At 45.6% G+C, this 21,964-nt stretch overlaps 1 protein-coding gene across 8 annotated transcripts in view; it reads right to left on the bottom strand.

The window, feature by feature from the left end:
- Positions 1–10,927: 10,927 nt before the first annotated feature.
- Positions 10,928–21,964, bottom strand: part of pacsin1b (protein kinase C and casein kinase substrate in neurons 1b) — a 372,157-nt gene continuing 361,120 nt past the window's right edge. For all 8 annotated transcript variants that reach the window (XM_038820244.1, XM_038820242.1, XM_038820248.1 and 5 more), the window contains 2 exons: positions 18,252–18,445; positions 10,928–17,775 (listed from right to left, as the gene is read on the bottom strand). In XM_038820244.1, coding sequence (XP_038676172.1) covers positions 17,666–17,775; positions 18,252–18,445 — 304 coding nt within the window. In that variant the 3' untranslated portion in view covers positions 10,928–17,665. The remainder of the gene's footprint in view (positions 17,776–18,251; positions 18,446–21,964) is intronic.

Genomic DNA, 21,964 nt, shown 5'->3' with positions numbered 1-21,964 from the left:
TTGTTGCAGGTATGCAATCTTCCCAGATCCGCCAGAGACTCTTAGAGAAAGAATCTTTAAGCCTCACTGAGGCACGGGCCCTCGCCTCCTCTCTAGATGTCGCTAATCGCAATGCCCGCGGGTACACTCCCGACTACGCGGTGGCCCCCTGGGCAGCATGGAATGCGACCCCCTCACCTCCACAGACTCGGACCCCCCTCAGGCCTGCGCCGCAGGGCGCCCCGATAAACCCACGGGGCCCCACTGCTACTTTTGCGGCCAGGCCAAGCACCCCCGCCAGCGCTGCCCGGCCCGCACCGCAACCTGTAAAGGCTGCGGCAAGAAGGGCCATTTTGCGGCCGTTTGCCAGTCCAAGGCGGTCGCTGCTGTCCAGAGCAGCGACCGTGGGTCCTCCCCCTGCGCTCCTCACGGGCTCCGTGCGGCCCGCGGACCTCACTGCCCCACCCCCCACTGCCACGAATGATCCACGGGCGCCACCAGTTTGGGCCCCCGACGCTACGTGCGATCCCCAGGCGGCGCCATTTTGGTCCCCCCACTCCACGTGCGACCCCGGGTGCTGCCATTTTGTTCACCCCCCACCACGTGCGGCTGACGGGCACCGCCATCTTGGATCGGCACAGAGGACACCGCAAGTGACCACTTGCTGCCGGATGACGACTCGGAGTTCCCGCCACAACTCGCCTCAGTAACGTTGGATCAGTCACGGCCCCGCACGCTGTCCACGGCAACCACGAAGATCCTTCTCAACGGCCACCGAGACGAGCTGCCTGCTGGACTCCGGGAGCACAGAGAGTTTCGTCCACCCTGCCACAGTAAAATGCTGCGCACTTCCCGTTTACCCAGTGAAACAAAAAATTGCTCTGGCCTCCGGTCCGCACTCGATCCAGATCACAGGGTGCAGCATAGCGGACTTCATGGTCCAGGGGAGGGAGTTTAAAAACTATAAGCTCTTCGTCCTTCCCCACCTCTGCGCGGCAGCACTCCTGGGGTTAGATTTCCAGTTCCAGCTCCAGAGTTTAACGTTCAAATTCGGTGGCCCTATGCCCCCCCCTTACTGTCTGCAGCCTCACGTCCCTCAAGGTTGATCCCCCATCCTTGTTTGCAAACCTCACCCTGGATTACAAACCCATCGCCACCAGGAGCAGACGGTATAGTTCCCAGGACCGGACCTTCATTAGGTCCGAAGTCCAAAGGCTTCTGAAGGAAGGAGTGATCGAGGCTAGCAACAGCCCCTGATGAGCACAAGTGCTGGTGGTTAAGACTGGGGAGAAAAATCGGATGGTCATAGACTACAGTCTGACCATCAACAGATTTACTCAGCTGGACACGTGTCCTCTCCCACGTATCTCCGACCTGGTCAACAGGATGGCGCAGTACAAGGTTTTTTCCACGGTGGACCTTTAGTCCGCCTACCACCAGCTCCCCATCCGCACGAGTGACCGAATGTACACTGCGTTTGAAGCGGATGGGCGACTCTACCACTTTTTAAGGGTTCCTTTCGGTGTCACAAATGGGGTCTCGGTCTTCCAAAGGGAGATGGACCGAATGGTCGACCAACACGATTTACGGGCTACCTTCCCGTATCTCGACAATGTCACCATCTGCGGCCACGACCAGCAGGACCATGACACCAACCTCCGCAAATTCCTCCATACCGCAAAACTCCTTAACCTGACCTACAATAAGGATAAGTGCGTGTTTAGCACCGACCGTCTAGCCATCCTCGGCTACGTAATGCGTAACGGAGTGATAGGCCCCGACCCCGAACGCATGCGCCCCCTGATGGAGCTCCCCCTCTCCCACTCCCTCAAAGCCCTCAAGCGCTGTTTGGGCTTCTTTTCATATTACGCCCAGTGGGTCCCCAATTACGCCGACAAAGCCCGTCCCATCATCCAGTCCAACACGTTTCCCCTGTCGATGGAGGCCCGCCAGGCCTTTAGCCGCATCAAAGCAGACATTGCAAAGGCCACGATGCGCGCTATTGACGAGTCCCTCCCCTTTCAAGTCGAGAGCGATGCGTCTGATGTTGCTCTGGCGGCCACCCTCAACTCGGCCTTTCTTCTGTATGTCTGCTGCCGGGCACATATCTTGTGCATTAAATCCTATCGTTTGGATCACATCTATGTTTCGTGTCCATTGATTGTGCATCACACAGGATGCGGGATTTACATAGAGGACTCACAGGGACGCCTATTAGAAGAAGAATCTTTAAAATTACCTGGCCACTTGGGTTCGCAGGCAGCCGAATTGCAGCCATAGCTTATGTAATTGACCACCCAGACTCCTTTCCAATGCCTGCCGACATACACTCCGATGCATGTACGTCTGCAACAGTCTAACAGAATTCGTCCCCCTATGGGAATCTCGAGGTTTTGTATCCGCCGACGGAAAACTCCTGCCATCCGCCCCTCTCCTGAAACATATTCTTAAGAAAGCCAAGCCACCGGCCGCACATACCGCATCATTAAAGTAAAGAGTCATCAGCAACCCCCCCCCCCCCCCCCCCCCCCCCCCCGGGAATCGCCTCAACCTCCCTGGTTGCTAGTAAAGATGGCGGATGGTCGAAGAAAGCTTCCCACTCCTCACATTGACCACACAAGCTGTGAGACACTTGAATACTTGAAGTGATACACTTGGATTAGTACCTCTCCAAATTAAAAAAAAACAAAATGGGGGAGTCACACATGGTGACAATCATAAAGGGAAATTGGGACTAAGAGAGAGAGACTAACACACACAAATATTAACCAACGATACTGACATGATACTATGCTTGATTCCCCAGAATTACACGGAAACCAGACACCGCATTAACCCAGCCCCCATGGTCGCCGTCTGGATAATTGCCACACTTACCGGACTCAAACCACAAGATACCCAAGACTTTCCACAGCCTGGCAGTCTGTGGTACTGTCCCCCAGATGCAGGGCAATGTCAGAGTGGCACCCTATGGGTGCGCAAGAACAGAAGTTTCATATTTGGGTGCAATAACCAATGGATAATTTACAGAAAGCCCAATGGGTCCACATCAGAATGTTACATTAGCATAACCGGAGCAGAAGATTGGTGGGAACGTACAAATGAAGGGTGCCCCGAAATTGGATGTTTGCAGAGAACACAATAAGAATCAGACAAAATTGCCCCGGGACACCCACTAAAGGTAATTTGGCAATACATATAATTAGAGTAGGACCTAAGCCGGCCCCAAGCGACATCACCCCACAGACCACCTCCAGTCAGGATACCACACAACAACTGTTAGAGATAGAGACCGAAACCCCCACCTGGTGGGAAGGCATTGCAAAATGGAACCCACTCTGGTACATATTAGAGACCCTCCTCCTGATTGCAGTAATCTATTGTGTAGTCCTCACATTCAAACTCCGTAAATGGAAGGCAAATGCCCCCAGGCCCCTATATACACAGTTTGAGACCCCCTCTTTGGAATCCAATAGATCTCTACTAAGAATGTACAACTTACAAAACTGAAAACCGCTGCTAAATGGACCCTTTATACTTCTGTACCAATGAAATGTGATAAGACGAAAGAATGTGGTGCTGCTGTTTAAGTTTTGTAGATTTTGTGTTGTAGATAAGTTCTTTAGGTAAAACCAGCAGCATGAGTGCAGTTTAGAAAGTTTAGTTAGAAACCAACTGTTTTATATGTTAATTTAAGTTAAAATGTTTTATATGGATCCGTTTTAGGAATGAAATAGCTAACAGTAGTGAATTGTTTTAATGAATGTATGTAATATTAATGAATTAGGTAAAATTGTACAATGAATTTAGGACAGAGTAGAGTAGGACCTGAACTGACTGACCAGTGCCGGCTTGATAAGGTAGACTATGGGATAAAGACTGTGATCCATCACGCTTCGCATTCAGGATCAAGAGGACGGAAAATGGCCACCTGCAAAGGATCATGGGAATTGTGGTCAATTTGGGACACAGACAAGTACACAGCCTCTGTGTATTGCACAAAGAAACCAGACTTGGCTGAAACTTTATCCATTAAGATTTGATCACCATTTCCCCCAGAACAATAGAGTTTGAATCAAGGAGTTCAAACAGTACTCCTTGTAGCAGACTAACCGGCGCCATCCCCCTTATTTGGAAAGGCCTACGTGCCTGGGACAATGATAGCTAGGATCTGCCGAGCTATCGAGGTATCCACCCCCTAATTGGCTGAAATCGATGAGGGTTATCAAAAACCCTATCGATCCATTGGACCTGGAGTAAGGACTGTCCAAAAGGGAGCAAAAGAGACGAAGGATAAAAAGCCATGCGCATTAGAGATCTGTCTCTTTTGGGACTGGCCTGTGTGCAACCAACTGCAGCAGAACAACCAAGTTCAAGGACCCGTGACCATTCCTGAAGGACGAGCCCAGCTGAGACAAACCCAAAAAACGTCCAAACCGAGCACGTGGACCCGGATAAAGGCTTTATCTCGCACAGTGGCAGTGACTCGAAGTTAAGTAGAGGTCATCTTAGTCATTAGGTGTAGTTTAGTACGGAACCGCATGTATTATTGCATAGAGATACAAGTCTTGTGTTATTAATAAATTGTGTTTTTGAGCTAACATACTGGTTGTGTGGTCATTTGGTCGATATAAGAAACAGCTTGTGGTTCACCCCAAAGTAAAGAAGGCAACAGTACATAAATTATAATAAAAAAGTTGTTATTCAACAAATACTCCAAATCTTACTGTCTTTTGTTATTTTAATGGGAGCACCTACTCACACACAGTTACTCTCACCTACATTCCCTCACTCTCACCCACCCTTCTCACATCTTCATCCCTCACCCGCATTCTCTCACCCTCTTCCCCTTCGGCCACTCTCACCTTCACCCATCTACTGATCTTCCCCTCAACTCTCCCCCACCCCACCCCCCCTTCCCCCCACCCCGAGCCTTCGGCTCCTCTTGGGCTCCCAACCCCGCTTGGGCATCCTCCTCCCTCAGGGCTTGACCTACCATTTAACCCAATTTTGGAACCTCTGCTCTAAGTAATAAGTGGCCTCTCTATTCTTCTTACCAAAATGTGCTCCCTCACATTTGTGTTGAACTTAATTGGCTAATTATTTGCTTATTCTGCAGTTTTATTAACATTCTCACCAATTTGTTGCAGCCCTTCTCAGTATCGACAATACCCCCTACTGTGCTGTCATTTTCATTTTAGTTTAGGTGATGGTAGGTAATAATAATCATCTTGATTCGTGTCACAATAGGCTTACATTGACATTGCAATGAAATTACTGTGAAAAACTCCGGCGCCTGTTCAGGTACACAGAGGGAAAATTCAGAATGACCAATTCACCTAACAAGCAGGTATTTTAATAATATCAGAAAAAGGTGAGACAGAAAAATGTATTGGAATATCGCATATGTGGATGAGACCCCAGAGGGGAGCCGAGTATACTCATACAGATTCGTGGGTATTGATGGTCACGTACTTCCGTGATGCCGCATCTAGCTCTAGTTGGAGATATGCGTGCCTCATATCAGTGGCCCTCGGTTAGCTGCGTATACAGGTCCTCTACGTGCGCAATGGCATATTAGTCCATGCTGTAGGCCCTGTTCACTGTCAATTTATAATTGCCACAGAGCTGAACCGATTTATCTAATTTCAACACCGGGACCACCGATGCAACCCACTCTGTAAATCAGACCGGGGGTATGATGCCCAAACTTTCCAAGCTTCGTAATTTGGTTTCCACCTTAGTGAGCAAGTGGTAGGGGCCTGGTCATGCTCTGAAGTATTTGGGCTGGACCTCTGAGTTGACTTAAATTCTTGCCCTGGCCTATGCTTAACCGGGGTCACTTGGTCCATATGATGTCCAACAGCTCCCTGGTTCGGGGCGAGCGCAAGCATGGCATTGCTGCTGGTGCTCTGTGCCATCCTCCGGGGAGGTCCACGGTGGTCTGTGGTGGCCCTTGACCATCGAGTCTGGACCAGACATTGTTTATTTGGTTGCTGCTTTGGTGGCGATCTTGTCATGCAAACACTGCCTTGAGAGGGGGTCATCAAACTTTATGGCCGCTGTAGTCGACGGAACCCTGAAGCTCCTGAACCCTCTTCTCAGCATTCTCATATGACAGCGCTAGCTCAATGACTCTTTCCAGGTCCAATGTTGATTCTGCCAACAACTTCCTCCCAATTGCTACTTTGTTAGTCCTGCCCATTACACGGTTCCTTAACATCTCGGAGAGAGATGGACCTAACTCACAATATTCTGCCAGCCTTTGGAGACATGTCAGAAAGTCTGTTACCTGGCATCCACACAGCCGTGTTAAACTGATACCGTTACATTATCATGGATGGTTTTGGATTGTATGATTTTGGATTGTAATGATTCACCACTAACTCCACTAGTTTATCAAAGGACTTTGGGTCCAGGTTGCCAGGTAGGGAAGGCTCTTGATTATTCTGAAAGCTGAGGCCCGCAGGCTGTCAGGAGGTTTACGCTCCGTCAGTCCTCACCACTGATGCCATTCGCCTGGACCCAATTCCCCCAGGCCTGCGTCAAAGGTTGCTACTTTCCCAAATAGCGGCATTTTCAAAACTTCTCCGATCGCGTTCCTGTGTGGAAATATTCCTGTGTGGCTGGGACGCTGAGAATTGCAATTACTGTTTTTACCTCATCGTCGGTATAAAGACCCAGGAGGGTGTTGCAAGTGAATAAGCATGAGTTTATTGTTGACATAGAAAAGTCTTGATAAGGTTTGATAAGGTTCCCCACGGTCGGCTATTGCAGAAAATACGGAGGCTGGGGATTGAGGGTGATTTAGAGATGTGGATCAGAAATTGGCTAGTTGAAAGAAGACAGAGAGTGGTAGTTGATGGGAAATGTTCAGAATGGAGTTCAGTTACAAGTGGCGTACCACAAGGATCTGTTCTGGGGCCGTTGCTGTTTGTCATTTTTATAAATGACCTAGAGGAGGGCGCAGAAGGATGGGTGAGTAAATTTGCAGACGACACTAAAGTCGGTGGAGCTGTAGACAGTGCGGAAGGATGTTGCAGGTTACAGAGGGACATAGATAAGCTGCAGAGCTGGGCTGAGAGGTGGCAAATGGAGTTTAATGTGGAGAAGTGTGAGGTGATTCACTTTGGAAAGAATAACAGGAATGCGGAATATTTGGCTAATGGTAAATTTCTTGGTAGTGTGGATGAGCAGAGGGATCTCGGTGTCCATGTACATAGATCCCTGAAAGTTGCCACCCAGGTTGATAGGGTTGTGAAGAAGGCCTATGGTGTGTTGGCCTTTATTGGTAGAGGGATTGAGTTCCGGAGCCATGAGGTCATGTTGCAGTTGTACAAAACTCTAGTACGGCCGCATTTGGAGTATTGCGTACAGTTCTGGTCGCCTCATTATAGGAAGGACGTGGAAGCTTTGGAACGGGTGCAGAGGAGATTTACCAGGATGTTGCCTGGTATGGAGGGAAAATCTTATGAGGAAAGGCTGATGGACTTGAGGTTGTTTTCGTTAGAGAGAAGAAGGTTAAGAGGTGACTTAATAGAGGCATACAAAATGATCAGAGGGTTAGATAGGGTGGACAGCGAGAGCCTTCTCCCGCGGATGGAGGTGGCTAGCACGAGGGGACATAGCCTTAAATTGAGGGGTAATAGATATAGGACAGAAGTCAGAGGTGGGTTTTTTACGCAAAGAGTGGTGAGGCCGTGGAATGCCCTACCTGCAACAGTAGTGAACACGCCAACATTGAGGGCATTTAAAAATTTATTGGATAAGCATATGGATGATAAGGGCATAGTGTAGGTTAGATGGCCTTTAGATTTTTTCCATGTCGGTGCAACATCGAGGGCCGAAGGGCCTGTACTGCGCTGTATCGTTCTATTCTAAGTCACCATAGCTGCATAGACACAATAGGTCCCCGTCGGGACTACAAGAATTCCGGTACCTGTCCAGGCCGGCTTTTACATAGTCCAGTAACGAGCCCCAGCTGGGCGGGCCTCTGTCCGTTAGCAGGGAAGATCACATTCCATGAGCCCCACAGGGAGAGCAATTAGGTAATCCTCGTGGGTTTCGTCAGGGTTATTACACTGTGAATCGTAACTGAAATAACAGCCACTACCCTATTGCAATAATTCATGATTATCAAATATGCCAAAAAGCAGTAATCCAGTTATGGAAACCATCAGGTTTTGGACAGAGTGAAATAGCAAGCAATAACTTTTTTTTTACCACTCTTTGACTTTAAAAAAAAATTTCAAGAGCAGGACTTTTAAATGCCTCAATAGCTCACTAGCTTCTTTTTACAGGTGCTAATGATTGTTGATTTTGACAGGTCTGTTGACAGTTCCAATCAGCTTGACGGTAATGTGTTGTGCACCTATTATGCACATTTGTGCCTACTTTTAACAATTCCTTACCTACCCAAAGATGTTCCGGGACTAGATCCACAGGGAAGCACGGTAGCATATTGGTTAGCACAGTTGCTTCACGGCTCCAGGATCCCAGGTCCGATTCACGGTTTGGGTTATTGTTTGTGCGGAGTCTGCACATTCCTGGGTGCTCCGGTTTCCTACCACAGTCCAAAGATGTGCAGGTTAGGTGGATTGGCCATGCTAAATTGCCCTTAAGTGTCCAAAAATGTTGGGTGGGGTTACTGTGTTACGGGGATAGTGTGAAGGTGTGGGCTTGGGTAGGGTGCTCTTTCCAAGGGCCGGTGCAGACCCGATGGGCTGAATGGCCTCCTTCTGCACTGTAAATGCTATGAAAGTTATTCAAATAAATCTGTAACGTTCAGACCTGCCTTTATCTTGTTTAATCTGCACATTGTGGGTTTCACACTTATGGCCGACTAAAACCTCGCTTCAGTGGAGGCAGCTGATCGCCAACTGTCCCCTGCAAATGCATTTGTGCAAAAATTGTTCTGCCTCATTCCCGGGCCCATGAAATTGGGAGTCTATGTTCAGGGGTGGGACTTACACTTTTCTGCCAAGACTGAGAGGAACTCCACAAGAGTGACAATAAGGGCCAATAGACCCTCTTTCCCCTGGGCATCCTGTAACCCACTGATCTGAACACTGGCTTCAGTAACCTTAATCACAACATAAAACTAGATCTCCTAGTTTCCCATCTCTCCCATTTTTCCAGACCTTCCACTCAGTTAGCTAGTTACGATGGGTCTTTGCCAGCAGCACAAAACCGGTTCAAAGAGAATCTGCAGCTGGTTTTCTACCTCACCTGATCTTTCCACTGACATTCTCAAAACACTAGTTCAAACTCTTTCTTAACATTTGTTTCCTAGTCTCACTGCTTATTTTACTTGGTTTGAAGTTAATAAAAATTTCACAGTATTTCCCAAATCAATGGAAAAGAAAAACTGGCAGTAAAAGCAGCTGTTGATTCGCTATGTGCCTGCTTCACGCTACTGGCGTAGACCAAACTTGTGTTTTTAATGACATCAGCCTCCTAGCAACTTCAAAGATGGCTGCATCATTGTGAATTTTTAAAAAACATTTACCATCAGAAAACTACAAGGCTGTTGTCTTCTCCTGTCAGAGGCTTGCCATTGAGTGACGTCGCTGATTGTGCTGGGAGTAATGCAGTGGCAGCTACTGCCGATAACAATGGTGCATCCATTGTATCCCAGGCATTATGTTGCTTAGCCCTCAGCAGTGGTTGCACCATTGACATAGTGGGGGCTATTAGCTTCCCTTGCCATGGGCTGCACTGTATGCATCGTCCATTTGTTGAACCTGCTCAGTGTCACAGGTGGGTGGCTTGGTAGCACAGTGGTTAGCACTGTTGCTTCACAGCTCCAGGATCCCAGATTCGATTCCGGCTTGGGTCAGTGTATGTGCGGAGTCTGAACGTTCTCCCATGTCTGCATGGGTTTCCTCCAAGTCCCGAAAGACGTGCTATTAGGTAATTTGGACATTCTGAATTCTCCTTCCGTGTACCCAAACAGGCTCCGGAATGTGGCAACTAGAGGCTTTTCACAATAACTTCTTTGCAGTGTTAATGTAAGCCTACTTGTGACAATAAAGATTATTATTAGATTGGAGGAAGTTTGCTAATTGGCCACCTCCCCTAAAATGTCACATGATGGGCAGTTTCATGGAACTGGCTCCCACCAAAATCAACCTTATCATGTGGCAGAGATGATTTTTTTTTTACATAATTTACTAATGATCCCCCTTAGTTTGTACATAATGTAATATATTACTCTTTGTTTTCTGATTATGTTGCTATCTGCCATTAATTTACTGTCTAGAAAAGGTCATACCCAACATTAATTGTACATTTTTAAGCATGAGACTTTTGTGTCTTTTTTTTATCTGAGGGGCGATAAATCAGATTAATATCTCAGGAAAGATTATTTCTCAGAATAAAGGATCCCCAGAGACATGAACTAGTCTATTTTCTTTGAGGTGTTGATCATGCTGCTTGCCCATGTGGAGTTTGCACATTCTCCCCATGTCTGCGGGGTCTCACTCTCACAAACCCAAAGACGTGCAAGGTAGGTAGATTGGCCACACTAAATTGCCCCTTAATTGGGAAAAAAAGAATTGGGCACTTTAAACTTATTTTTAAAAAGCACGCTGCTTAAACTGGATTAAATATACTAGAGTCGACAGTGAAATGGGACCAGATAGTTGTGATGCAGGACTGGCATTGGCACAAGCTTGACAGGCTAAATGATCACCTCAGTGATTTTTTTAATTCTAAGAGCACAAACTTGAGTTTTATTTTAAGATCTGCTTTTTCCTTTGTCACTTTGTTTTGATCCCCTGTAATTTAATTTAAAATGTATTTTTCAATCACAAAACACTAATGCAACAAAGTCCCTCAGCTGTAAGTTATGACAAGTGTTTATGATTGGGGGGGGGGGGGGGGGGGGGCAGCCCAAAGTTCTTGCATTTATGCTGAGTACAATAGGAGGCAGCAAAAATAAAGGTTGTACACGCCAATAAAATAGTCTCTTTATTGATATTTCTTTTATATGGAATAAATGACAAAAGTCCTCAGGTATGCTCAATAAAGGCGACTACTTTCTTTGCCAAAGTGGAGCAGACAATAGGAGGAATTTATCCACCAAATGACAACCAAAGCTATAAAACTCATATCTAGCTTGTTCCATTGTCTTCCATATGGTGTAGTCAACCAAAGCCTGATTTGCTAATTGTTCTAACATTACAAATCTTCAATACTCGGGAATTCATCAGGGGATGAATTCAGCAATTTACCAAAATCAGTAAAGACTTGAGGTTGAGAAGAATAACCATTTTTATTTGGGAGAGGGCAGCCAACATTTAGAAGTTTAGGCTTCAGAAACAGTGAACGGTAATGGGATATTTGCTAGGCAATGGCCCAAGGTGTTGTCCCTATTCAAGTAGTAGTGCCTTAAATTCAAAAATTTCTCATTGAAAAATATATTCCTTTTTTAAATTAGGGCCTAGATTAACCACACAATGCACTGTGAATGCTGAAGTGCATTTTAAAAAAAAGTGTACCCTGGAAGACACTTGAACATATTGAATGGTTGCCGTTAAAGTGATAACTGCAGTTATCCTACCAGCGTACAAATTGTTGCATATACATGGAGACACAAAGACAGTACACAAAGGTGTGACTTTTACACCAGCTTTTTACAGCAATTATCACTTTGCTGAGCAAAGACAGTACCACTCAGTAAGAGAACAGACCGCACAATTCCTGCAGTGAAAGATAGTGCATTTGGCAGCCCGAATAGAAGTCGTTTGAAGATGAAATAGCTACTTTCTCAGCCTTCCTCCGGCTTCGATGGATGCCCATTTGGTACAGTTACATTTTAAAATAAATTTTCAGGTTTGGGGACATTCTAAAATGACAACTCAACAAAACCCCCCCGTCCTTAGAGATTTATAAATCGCTTCACAATTCAGTGTAGTCCTCGATTGTTCTTTCCACTGGCCGGGCAAGCTCTCTATTCCACTACTGTAATGTCAATGTGACACATGTGGCACTGAGGCAGAACCCAGCTGGCACTCCCAGAATCCTATGTAAAAGAAAAACTGAAACAGTTTGCATATCGCATATGAATATGACTCAGTTGCAGTTCACATTAACAGCAGGTATTGTTCAAACAGTAGGATCAACTTCCAGCTAAATTAACATGTAAACATAGGCTTTAAAGGAAGGGAGTTTTCACTTCACAACAGTGATTATACAGAGGAAATTCAGTTCAAACTTATCCACACAGTACAATCACAAAGTACTAGTTAAATTACAGAATCATATACACAGATTATACAACAGCATCATATGCAACTTTTATACATGTATTTGGAGTTGAATTTGCAGAATGGTATATCAATACATCTAATTAAATGTTGCATTGCCACATGTCACTACATTGACATACAAATGGCCTTGTGAATCAAGCACAGATACTGCCTTTTCCATTTAATAAATAATTTATATTGCGCACAGACTGCGCTTTAAGCAGAATGGTCAGTAGCAGAAATTGGAACGTATCTCGGTCCACTGATGGGGTTGCCACCAGTTTGTTTTCATCGTCATCTAGACAACAACTAAAATCTGAATTTTAAGATCACGTTCCCCATTCTTACCCCTCCCCTCCCCAACCGTTGCTTTGTGAAGGATGTGCCGGAATTCTATTATTAAGGACCGCAACAAATTAGCCTTAGCCAAGCAAACTGCAGAATTCAAGCCGTTATCTGACTTGTTTTCTGAACTTGGCAAATGGTGGCAACCCAATTGTCAGGTGGTAAAGGTATGGGGGAAGGTACTCCTGCATAGTACTGACCATTCGTTCTAATATAACCATACTCAGAAATTCTAAACGTTGCGTACATTGTTGATGCGATTTGTAAATGTATCACATTTGTCAAGTTGAGCTGCAATTATACCTTTGCAAGGGTTAGCATCCTTTTTTAAAAATTATATATTCTTTATAGATTTTTTGGTTACAAAATACTCTGCTAAATATACATTTTCCCAGCTGCAACTTTGCGTTAACTAGGGAAAAGTAGAGAATTAAACATTTTAATAGTGCAGAACTCTCCATCAACTCCCAGCCATAGCAGTTAAATGCTATTTAAAAACTGAAACCTATTTAACTTGGGTTCATATATCAGAGCCTACCCACAACAGCTGCAGTCACATTCAGGAGAAATTAGGAACAATACAACAACTTTCTTTGGCCAGTTGCAGCCATGTACTGTGGATTTGGTGTCAAGTTACACAGAGTGAATTTATGCAAGACGTTGGAGGTCACCTCCTGGAGGCACTCTCCCCTCATTTTAGCTTCATGCTTGCTGGGCACAAGTGTAGCCAGAAACAAGTTCCCAGATGGTTCAAATGCTATCCCCCCCATTCATTTTAATGAAGACAGAGCTAACTGTCCAATCACCAACCCTGACATTCATATATTTAGAATTAGTTTTCAGGCACACCCGTCCAGGAGTTAATTTTCTTGGGTCAAATAGCAACAGAGAACTGGCAGTATCTATATCACAAGCCTGGCAGATCCATGTGCCCAGAAACAGGGATTAAGCTGCACTGGCACACTTATGGAGTGGAATTTTTAAAACAATACCATAAGCTTGTACATCTGTTGTGGAATGATGGCAAAAATATACGCAGCACATTTCACTGTGTTTTACAACATCAGGGAAGAGTTAAAAAATTTAGAAGGAAGGTTATGGGGTTATCAAACAGATTCCTCTTATAAAGTACCGCCTGGTGATACAGTCTACTTACTCCTCAATTCAAAGTTGCTTAGCTAGAATAATCATTCAATTTTTAAAGCGATATATTCCCACACTGCTACATAATCTTTGCTGCTTAATTGAAAATGTTGGATAATTCAAGATTTTCTTTCGCACATTAAATGACTGAACGTTCAACAGTAAAATGCAAATAGCTATTTTACTATAACGTGATCACCTAATGCCAAACACAGTTTGTACAATCCAATTCTGTGTTTTGAGATCCAATTTACCTTCCCTGCATCAAAAGCCCCTAATTTAATAACCCACTCCAGTAACCATGGTATTTCAAAGTGAAATACACGGTAGTGTGCTCATGGCACATTTAGACAGGTCACAAAAGAACTATTTAACTGTTAGTTAAACATCATCATTTAGCTGCAAGAGCATTTGATGGATAAAATTAGACATGCATAGCATCCCAAGCCAAACATACGGATACATTACACGGAACAAATAGCTGTGAATGCTAGTGAAACGACTACCTGTGTGTTTACATACACGATTTGCACAATCAAGATGTGTGAAGCATAAATATCTAAGTTTGTCAACATTGTTAAGTAGTGTTTGTGGATATTTTGTACCCATTTGTGGTTCTGCAGTGCAGTACCTCACATCTCTGGTTCCCCAGATTGGGGGCTTGCTGCATGACTCCTATAAAAAGCACTGTTGGATTTCATACGGAGGTACATTTAAATTTGAATATGTGTGTAAAGTTGGTGAATGAGCTGGAGAATGAGTGCAGAAAATACGGGACTGAGGAACACTTTCTTTAAAAATATACATGCACACACACACACACACACACACACACACAAAATGGCAAAGCATTTTGGCACCAATGTGCACTTTTGGCTGAAATAGATGGGAGCAAAGTGACCAGCCAAGGACCAAAAATAAAAACACAGGGAGAATGAGGGAAGTTGTTACACCAACTTAACAATAAAGGCTAAGCACTGAGGGTAAGCGGAATTGCTTTGGGGGTTGAACGGTTGAGCAAAAATGGATAATCTTACACATCAACTTAAGTCTCCAAACATTTTCCTCCCGTACCAGCCTCCCCGAACAGGCGCCGGAATGTGGCGACTAGGGGCTTTTCACAGTAACTTCATTGAAGCCTACCTGTGACAAAAAGCGACTAATCTTTCTCTTCTTACCTAAACTCCAACCATGAAGGCCAACATTAAACAGAGCAAGAACGTCATCACTGCTGTATCCAACTTAGCTTGAGGATACAAATGTTGGATTCCATTAAAGCTCAAGTCTTACATCAAAATATGTTGTTTTTGGGACTGGTGACAATTGCTGGGCATGGCCACTGACATCTGCGTTTCTGTCTTAATGAGTATCACACAAAGACCTGGATCTCAGCATCTTCCCATATCCGCTAGTATTAGTTTAAATCAAGCGTTAAAAAAATGTTTTTAAAACCCGACAAGATGCAAGCTAAATTATAGATTAAATTACAACATCCCTTTCTTTTTATCCATATTTAATTGAACATCAAGAGTTAGAACTAGAAGCTCAATAATTTGCCATTAGACCCTGCTTCATTAAGTGGCAGCTAACATTCAGAACTGCTGGGCTTCACCTTGACCTTACAAGGAAGTGCTGGGCAGTGGGAAACTAACTGCAGCAGCTGTGGAAGTGCAGTATGTTTGAGGAGGTTTGCTCCATATTAGATGCCACTAGTCCATATGATCTTCCCATCCTTGATTCATGCCTATATAAGGCACCCAGATGCAATAAAAGAAACATAAAAGTAACATTCCTGTTACTTCATGAAAATCGTGCAAAAGGATCTGCTGACTCTCAATAACATTCTCCATGTGTTTTTTTCTCCTCCATATTGACTACTTTGACATTACTAGCCCAAGAAATAGCTAGATAACAACCACAAAGACATGCACATCTTACAATCCCTATAAAGTGCGTGTGTGTGGCGGGGGGTGGGGGGGGGTCTGAAAGAGGCAGGGAGCCGTGAACTTGCACATTAGCAGGGTCGGGTTGAACCTTTTACGAAAAAAGGTTACAGGGAAAAATAAAAGACCGAACAGACTTTGCAAACGGAACGGGGACGGGTGAGAAAACAGATGGAAATGACTCCCAAGCATTAATTGTATTAAATATTACATCGCCACACTAGGCTAGGATTCCATTAGTTCTTTAGGTCACATGTTTTTTTTTAAGTTTTAGGATGCAACTAGGAAAAAAAAAATCTATGCACTTTCAGAAAGTTTATGTAAAAGTCATTGGATGGCTCTTCTTGTGTTGTGGTAATGCTTACTTCAAACAAATGCTGGAAATACGTAACAGGTCCGGCAGCATATGTGACCTTCCATCACAGACCTGAAATGTTAACTCTGCTTCTCTCTCCATAGATGTTGCCACACCTGCTGAGTATCTCTAGAATTTTCTATTTTAATCTCAGATTTCCAGCATCTGCTGTATTTTGCTGTTGTACTGTATTCATGCTTATATTTACTTAGGCATCTGAGTCCTCTGGTGGCAAAAGCCAGCAAGTGCAGCAATGAAAAAACTGCAGACCGCTCTATTTCACTTCAGGTCTTGAACAGTGTAGCTACAGACATTCTAACGACAAAAGGCCTAACAATCATGCAACTTCTGACTTCAATTCAACAGGACTCCTTGACCTCAGTGTGAATGACAGTTGCCTGGAGTGTGTTGCTCTTCAGCCCCCTGCACTGGTTAGATTTAACAGGCTAAATAAATATCTTTTAGTAAATGATCTCATCATGGCATTGCACAGCAGCGAAAGAAAATACAGTTCCTAGCATAGCATAATTCATTCTCCATATTTTCTAACAAGATACTAGCTAACTCTTCAAGCAGGCATGATTATTTCAATGAGAAATTTTTAGATTCATGTCTACCCCACTGCAGCAGACTTAAACGCATTGATAACTAAAGTAGCGGCTGCTGATGACGACACAATCAGTCACATGTACAATCATTAATGGGGCAGTGTCCCTTTGAACTTCCAAGTGAAAATCTTCTTTGAAAGACATACGTGACCAGTCTCACAGCAGAATCACTAACGATTCGTGGATTTAATAATCAAGATTTCATTCACCTTAACTGGTGTAATAAACGGATGCACATTGCGCCCTTTAATACCAACCAATAGATTCAGTAACAAATACCTCAACAACCAATTTTACACTCTCTGATAAAGCCACAAAAAGCTTCAGGAATCTTTGGACACATCACTACCCAATGGGGTATGCATATTCACCTTCAATTGGATCAATGGGAATTATTGAGGACAGCGAACATGTGGCTAACATAACAGACAGTCCCATGAACAGTCCAACTGGAATTGCAATGGCCAATGGGTTTGGCCAAAAGGAAATACACAACAAGCAACAAATTAATGGACCAAAGTAATGTGCGTGTGTGAATGTGCTCTTGAGCTTGTGTGTATGCGCAAGTGCACCTGAACCTGTATGTGCCTATACCTATGTGCATATCCGTGGCTATGATTCAGTGGCAGTGCACAGTCAATTGAGGGAGCTGGCAACAGAAAATCAATAACTGGAATCTAAGTGACGGAAATATGTTGCCTGCGAATTGGATAAAGGAGAGAAGAGAAATGAACTCAGAATGAAGCTTCCTGGTCAAAACAACAGGAAGAACAAATGGGGTGCCACTTCAAAAATAGAAGAGAGCTCACTAGAGAAGTTAAGTAGGTTTCTTTTTAAATAGATGGTTTACACTGACCATTGAAGTACAGTCTTCTGAGCCCACAGATGAGAGCATGATTTGCATAATGATAACAGGGCACTATTCTACTAACAAAAAGTACAAAATGAAATGATTTGTCAAATCACCTCAGAACAAGAACAGCATTATCTAGAACACATATATACAGCAGCAGCAGCTAGCTCAGCGAGTACAATGGGCGATCAGATAACCTCTACATAATTAGCTGGATACAAGCCAAGCTGTCCATTCTCTAGGCGTCCTTTGCACCAGCCCTGCTCATCCTCATCTTCGATCTTTATTAAGAAGTCGCCTGCGTTTGAAGGGGACAAAACAAGCAGTTAGGCATTTCGTTCCCCCCTTCCTTCACTGTACCATTATCAGCTCATTCTTTCAGCAACTTTTCACACAGAAGACTTATGGGGCTGGTTTAGCACAGTGGGCTAAATAGCTGGCTTGTAATGCAGAACAATGCCAGCAGGGCGGGTTCAATTCCAGGCGCCGGAATGTGGCGACGAGGGACTTTTCACAGTAACTTCATTGAAGCCTACTTGTGACAATAAGTGATTATTATTATGAAAAAAATCATAATTGTGAAAGAGCAAGTCTAACTAATGGCAGACATACACATACCACTGCTACCACAAATTCTGACCCACGATCAAAGTGTGGAGAAGTAGTCCAGGAATCTGGGAAGCCTTACGTGGAAGATCAGCAGATAACCAAATGACCACTTTCCGGTCATGTGACACATACTGCAATAATGATTTTCTTTCTACACAATCTCACCTGCTTTGAAGCTCAGTTCATCCTGCTCTTGACCTTCATAATCGTACAGCGCCCGCACTCGCACACCATGGGCAGGAGATGCTTCTTCATCAAATGGATTTGCTCCATCATTGGCATCATTTGTGGCAGGGTTATTTGTTTCATCGTCGGACCATTCAGCAGAGTACGCCTGGTTTTTCTCGTAGCTACTCACGCTGCAACAGAAAAGGGGTGGATGGGGGGGGGTTGAGCAAAAAAACCCTGTAATGTTACCAGATCAGCCCGCTCTCTGCCTACAGAAATCAAGAAAAGAGATGGAGCGACGCGGAATACTGGAAATTCGGAATAAAATACAAAAAGAGTGGAAATGCGCAGATAGCCAGCACAAGAAAAATAGGTTGAAGTTTTGGGGGTAAACCCCAATCAGACCTGATATTCTACTGAAGGGCCCATTTAACAATATTAAATCTCTTCTCCACCCTCCTCCCGCCCCACGACTCCTTTTCCCCCACTTCCCAGGGATTGACTGGCATGCTGTGCATTTCTGGCATTTTCTGTTTGTACTCTTTTCTAACACAAGTCATCTGAACAGAATTTGATGGACAATAAAATAAAGCTCGCCCAAACTACAGACAAAGAGCGCCAGTTTTAGATTCAGAAGACAGCTTTACTTCAATAGAGTCATGCAATGGTAAAAAGTGTCAGAAAAGACTTGAGAACAGGTTGGGAGGGAAAGAAAATCAACTGAAAATGGATTTCCTGACCCACTCTCTAAAACCCATTGATCAGTCTGCTCCACAACCACTTTGAGAAGGATTCTTTATAAAACAGAACAAAGTGTAAGTTTCTTTGAATTACACATTATTTCTCAGCAGAGACAGCAAACATACAACACCAGCCCCAAGTCGCTGGCAAAGCCCAGACATATTGTCTTCCTTGATCTCTATTCTGCAAATGGGTACTTAGAAACCTACTTAGGCGAGCTTACGTCACATCTGCTGGCCTCCCGGGATCTACCAGCCTCCCTAGCAAGGCCACAGCCAGGCACCGTTCAGTTCTGGTCCACACAAAGGTGCCCAGGTGGCACTGCCAAGCTGGCAGGAGCACTACCAGGGTGCCAGTATCAGGTGCCCAGGTGGCATGCCAAGGATCAGGGCCCGAGGGGGGCCATGTCCATGAAAGGAGAGTGGAAGGGTGCCCACATGAAGGCTGGGGGTGGTTACAGGGCAGTTAAGTAGGGGCCTTTGGCAGTTTGAGGGAGGGTGGGGAGGGTGACAGGTGGGGGTCCTGGAAAGGGAGGGGGACCTGTAAGTGAGTGTGGGGGGCCTGAAGGAGAGGGGTGGCCCAGGTACCCCATAGCGGGGTGTCCTCACTTGGGGGGGGGGGGGGGGGGGGGTGGTAGTGACCATATGTATGGGGGGGGGTGGTGGCATTGCCTATGGGTGGCAGGTGACCCACACGCTCACTTAGAGATCGGGGCACCCTTTCAAAATGGTGGGCCGATCTCCGAGTTCAGCTCCCCAGTGCTGAAAAAAATTCTAAATGTGGGTTAAACTGGAGAGAAACTACCCAGAAACCAAAAGAGTGATTACGTAGTAGCACTGGAGAATTCGCCAGCAGAGCCGGCGGGAAATTCTCTGGTGGAAAACTCTTGGTAAAACTCACCACAAATGAAATTGGGAAATTTTCCATTAAATTCCACCCTATAGTCTTTCCAATGGAGGCCATGGATTGAGTGGTCGCTTATTTGGTAGCTCCCGCTCATGGTTGACCGTTGGGACCTTTTTCCACGATTTATGGGGGAATTTATCAGCAAAACAGAAGATTGATGAGGTCGAGGAGTAGGATTCCCCACCAGTGTATGGGTTCGTGGACCAGAAGTGGTCTGAAAAAGAGAGATCGTTGGTCGAAGAAGGGAGTGGAATGTGCAGCACAGAAAAATATTTAGGAGCGTCAGGGACCGAAATTGCCGGCCCAGTGGTCAACGGAGCAGCTGGTGGACTTTCTCTAGGAGAGCTTTGCTCAGGATAGGAAAGAATACCTGGATCCAATTACGACGGAGATTGACCATGTGGAGCAGAGATTGGAAGCCACGTGATTCAGAAGGTGGAAGAGACGGTTGCTGAGCATGATGACCAGCTAACCACGATCGCAGCGGAGACCACCAGAAAAGACTGCAAGAGAAAGTGGATGACCTGCAGAACAGGTCGCGCATTCAGAACATGAGGATCGTTGGAGGGGAGCTGATTTCGATTCAGGCCCATAGGGAGAAGGAAGAGAGGGCAGAGGCGGATCGGTTGGTCGGGGAAATACCTCAGGTAGACAGGAGGTATGCGGAGGCCCCGGAGGTAGGATTACTGAAGGAATGAAGGAGGCTACAGGTGGAATTTGGCTTGTTATCTACAGGGAAGGCGGTGGAACAGTTGAGGAAGGTGTGGGGGCGATATATGAGCATGGAGAGAAGGCCAGTAGAATGCTGGCACACCAGAGCTCAGGAAAAGGGAGGCGGCTAGGGAGATAGGGAGAGTGAAGGACAGAGGAGGGAACACAATCTTGGACCCAGCAGAGGTTAACGGGGTGTTTAAGGAGTTTTACAGCAGGCTATACGAGTCGGAACCCCCAGTGGGAGTGGAAGGGATGAGACAATTTCTGGGCGGGCTGGAGTTCCCGAAGGTGGACGAAGGGTTGGTAGAAGGGCTGGGAGCCCCGATAGGGATTGAAGAAATAGCAGATAGACTGGAGGCCATGCAGTCAGGCAAGGCCCCGGGGCCAGATGGTTATCCAGTGGAGTTTTATAAAAAGTTCTCGGAGATTCTGGGCCCACTGTTGGTGAAGGTGTTTAAGGAGGCAAGAAAGTGCGGTGTTCTTCCCCCGACAATGTCACAGGCCTCGATCTCACTGATCCTGAAGTGGGAAAAGGACCCTGAGCTATGCGGGTCCTACAGGCCGATCTCCCTGTTGAATGTTGATGCCAAACTGATGGCTAAAATCTTGTCCTCAAGGATAGAAGACTGTGTCCCAGGGATGATAGTGGAAGGCCAAACGGGGTTCGTGAAGGGTAGGCAGCTAACGGCCAACTTTAGAAGGCTCTTGAATGTAATCATGATGCCCCCAGAGGGAATGGACGCGGAGAAGGCCTTTGATCTGGTGGAATGGAACTATCTGTGGGAGGAGTTGGGGTGGTTCGGGTTTGGTCGGGGTTTCATCGACTGGGTCAGGCTGTTGTACCAGGCACCAGAGGCGAATGTTCGAACGAACCGGCTGATGTTGGGCTATTTTAGACTGCACCAGGGGACTAGGCAGGGTGCCCCCTCTCTCCGTTGCTGTTCACTCTGGCTATTGAGCCACTGGCTTTGGCGTTAAGAGCTTCCAGGGGCTGGTCCGGGGTGGGGTGGAACACAGAGTCTCGTTATACGCCGACGACCTGCTCCTGTATGTTTCCGACCCGTTAGAGAGGGTGGGAGAGATCATGTGGATTTTAGGGGAATTTGGCCGTTTTTCGGGGTACAAATTGAACATGGGGAAAAGCGAGATGTTTGCGGTCCAGGCAAGGGGGCAGGAGAGGAGACTGGAGAGCTGCTGTCCAGAGTGATGGGAGGTAGCTTCTGTTATTTAGGGATCAAGGTGGCACTAGACTGGGGGCTGTTACATAAACTAAACTTGACTCGGTTAGTGGAACAAATGAAAGAGAACTTCTGAAGGTGGGATATGCTCCCGTTATCACTGGTGGGGTG

Source organism: Scyliorhinus canicula, chromosome 15 (genome assembly GCF_902713615.1).
Source record: "Scyliorhinus canicula chromosome 15, sScyCan1.1, whole genome shotgun sequence".
NCBI lineage: Eukaryota > Metazoa > Chordata > Chondrichthyes > Carcharhiniformes > Scyliorhinidae > Scyliorhinus > Scyliorhinus canicula.
The sequence above is the reverse complement of the archived record's forward strand: the minus strand, read 5'-3'. Positions and strand labels throughout refer to the sequence as shown.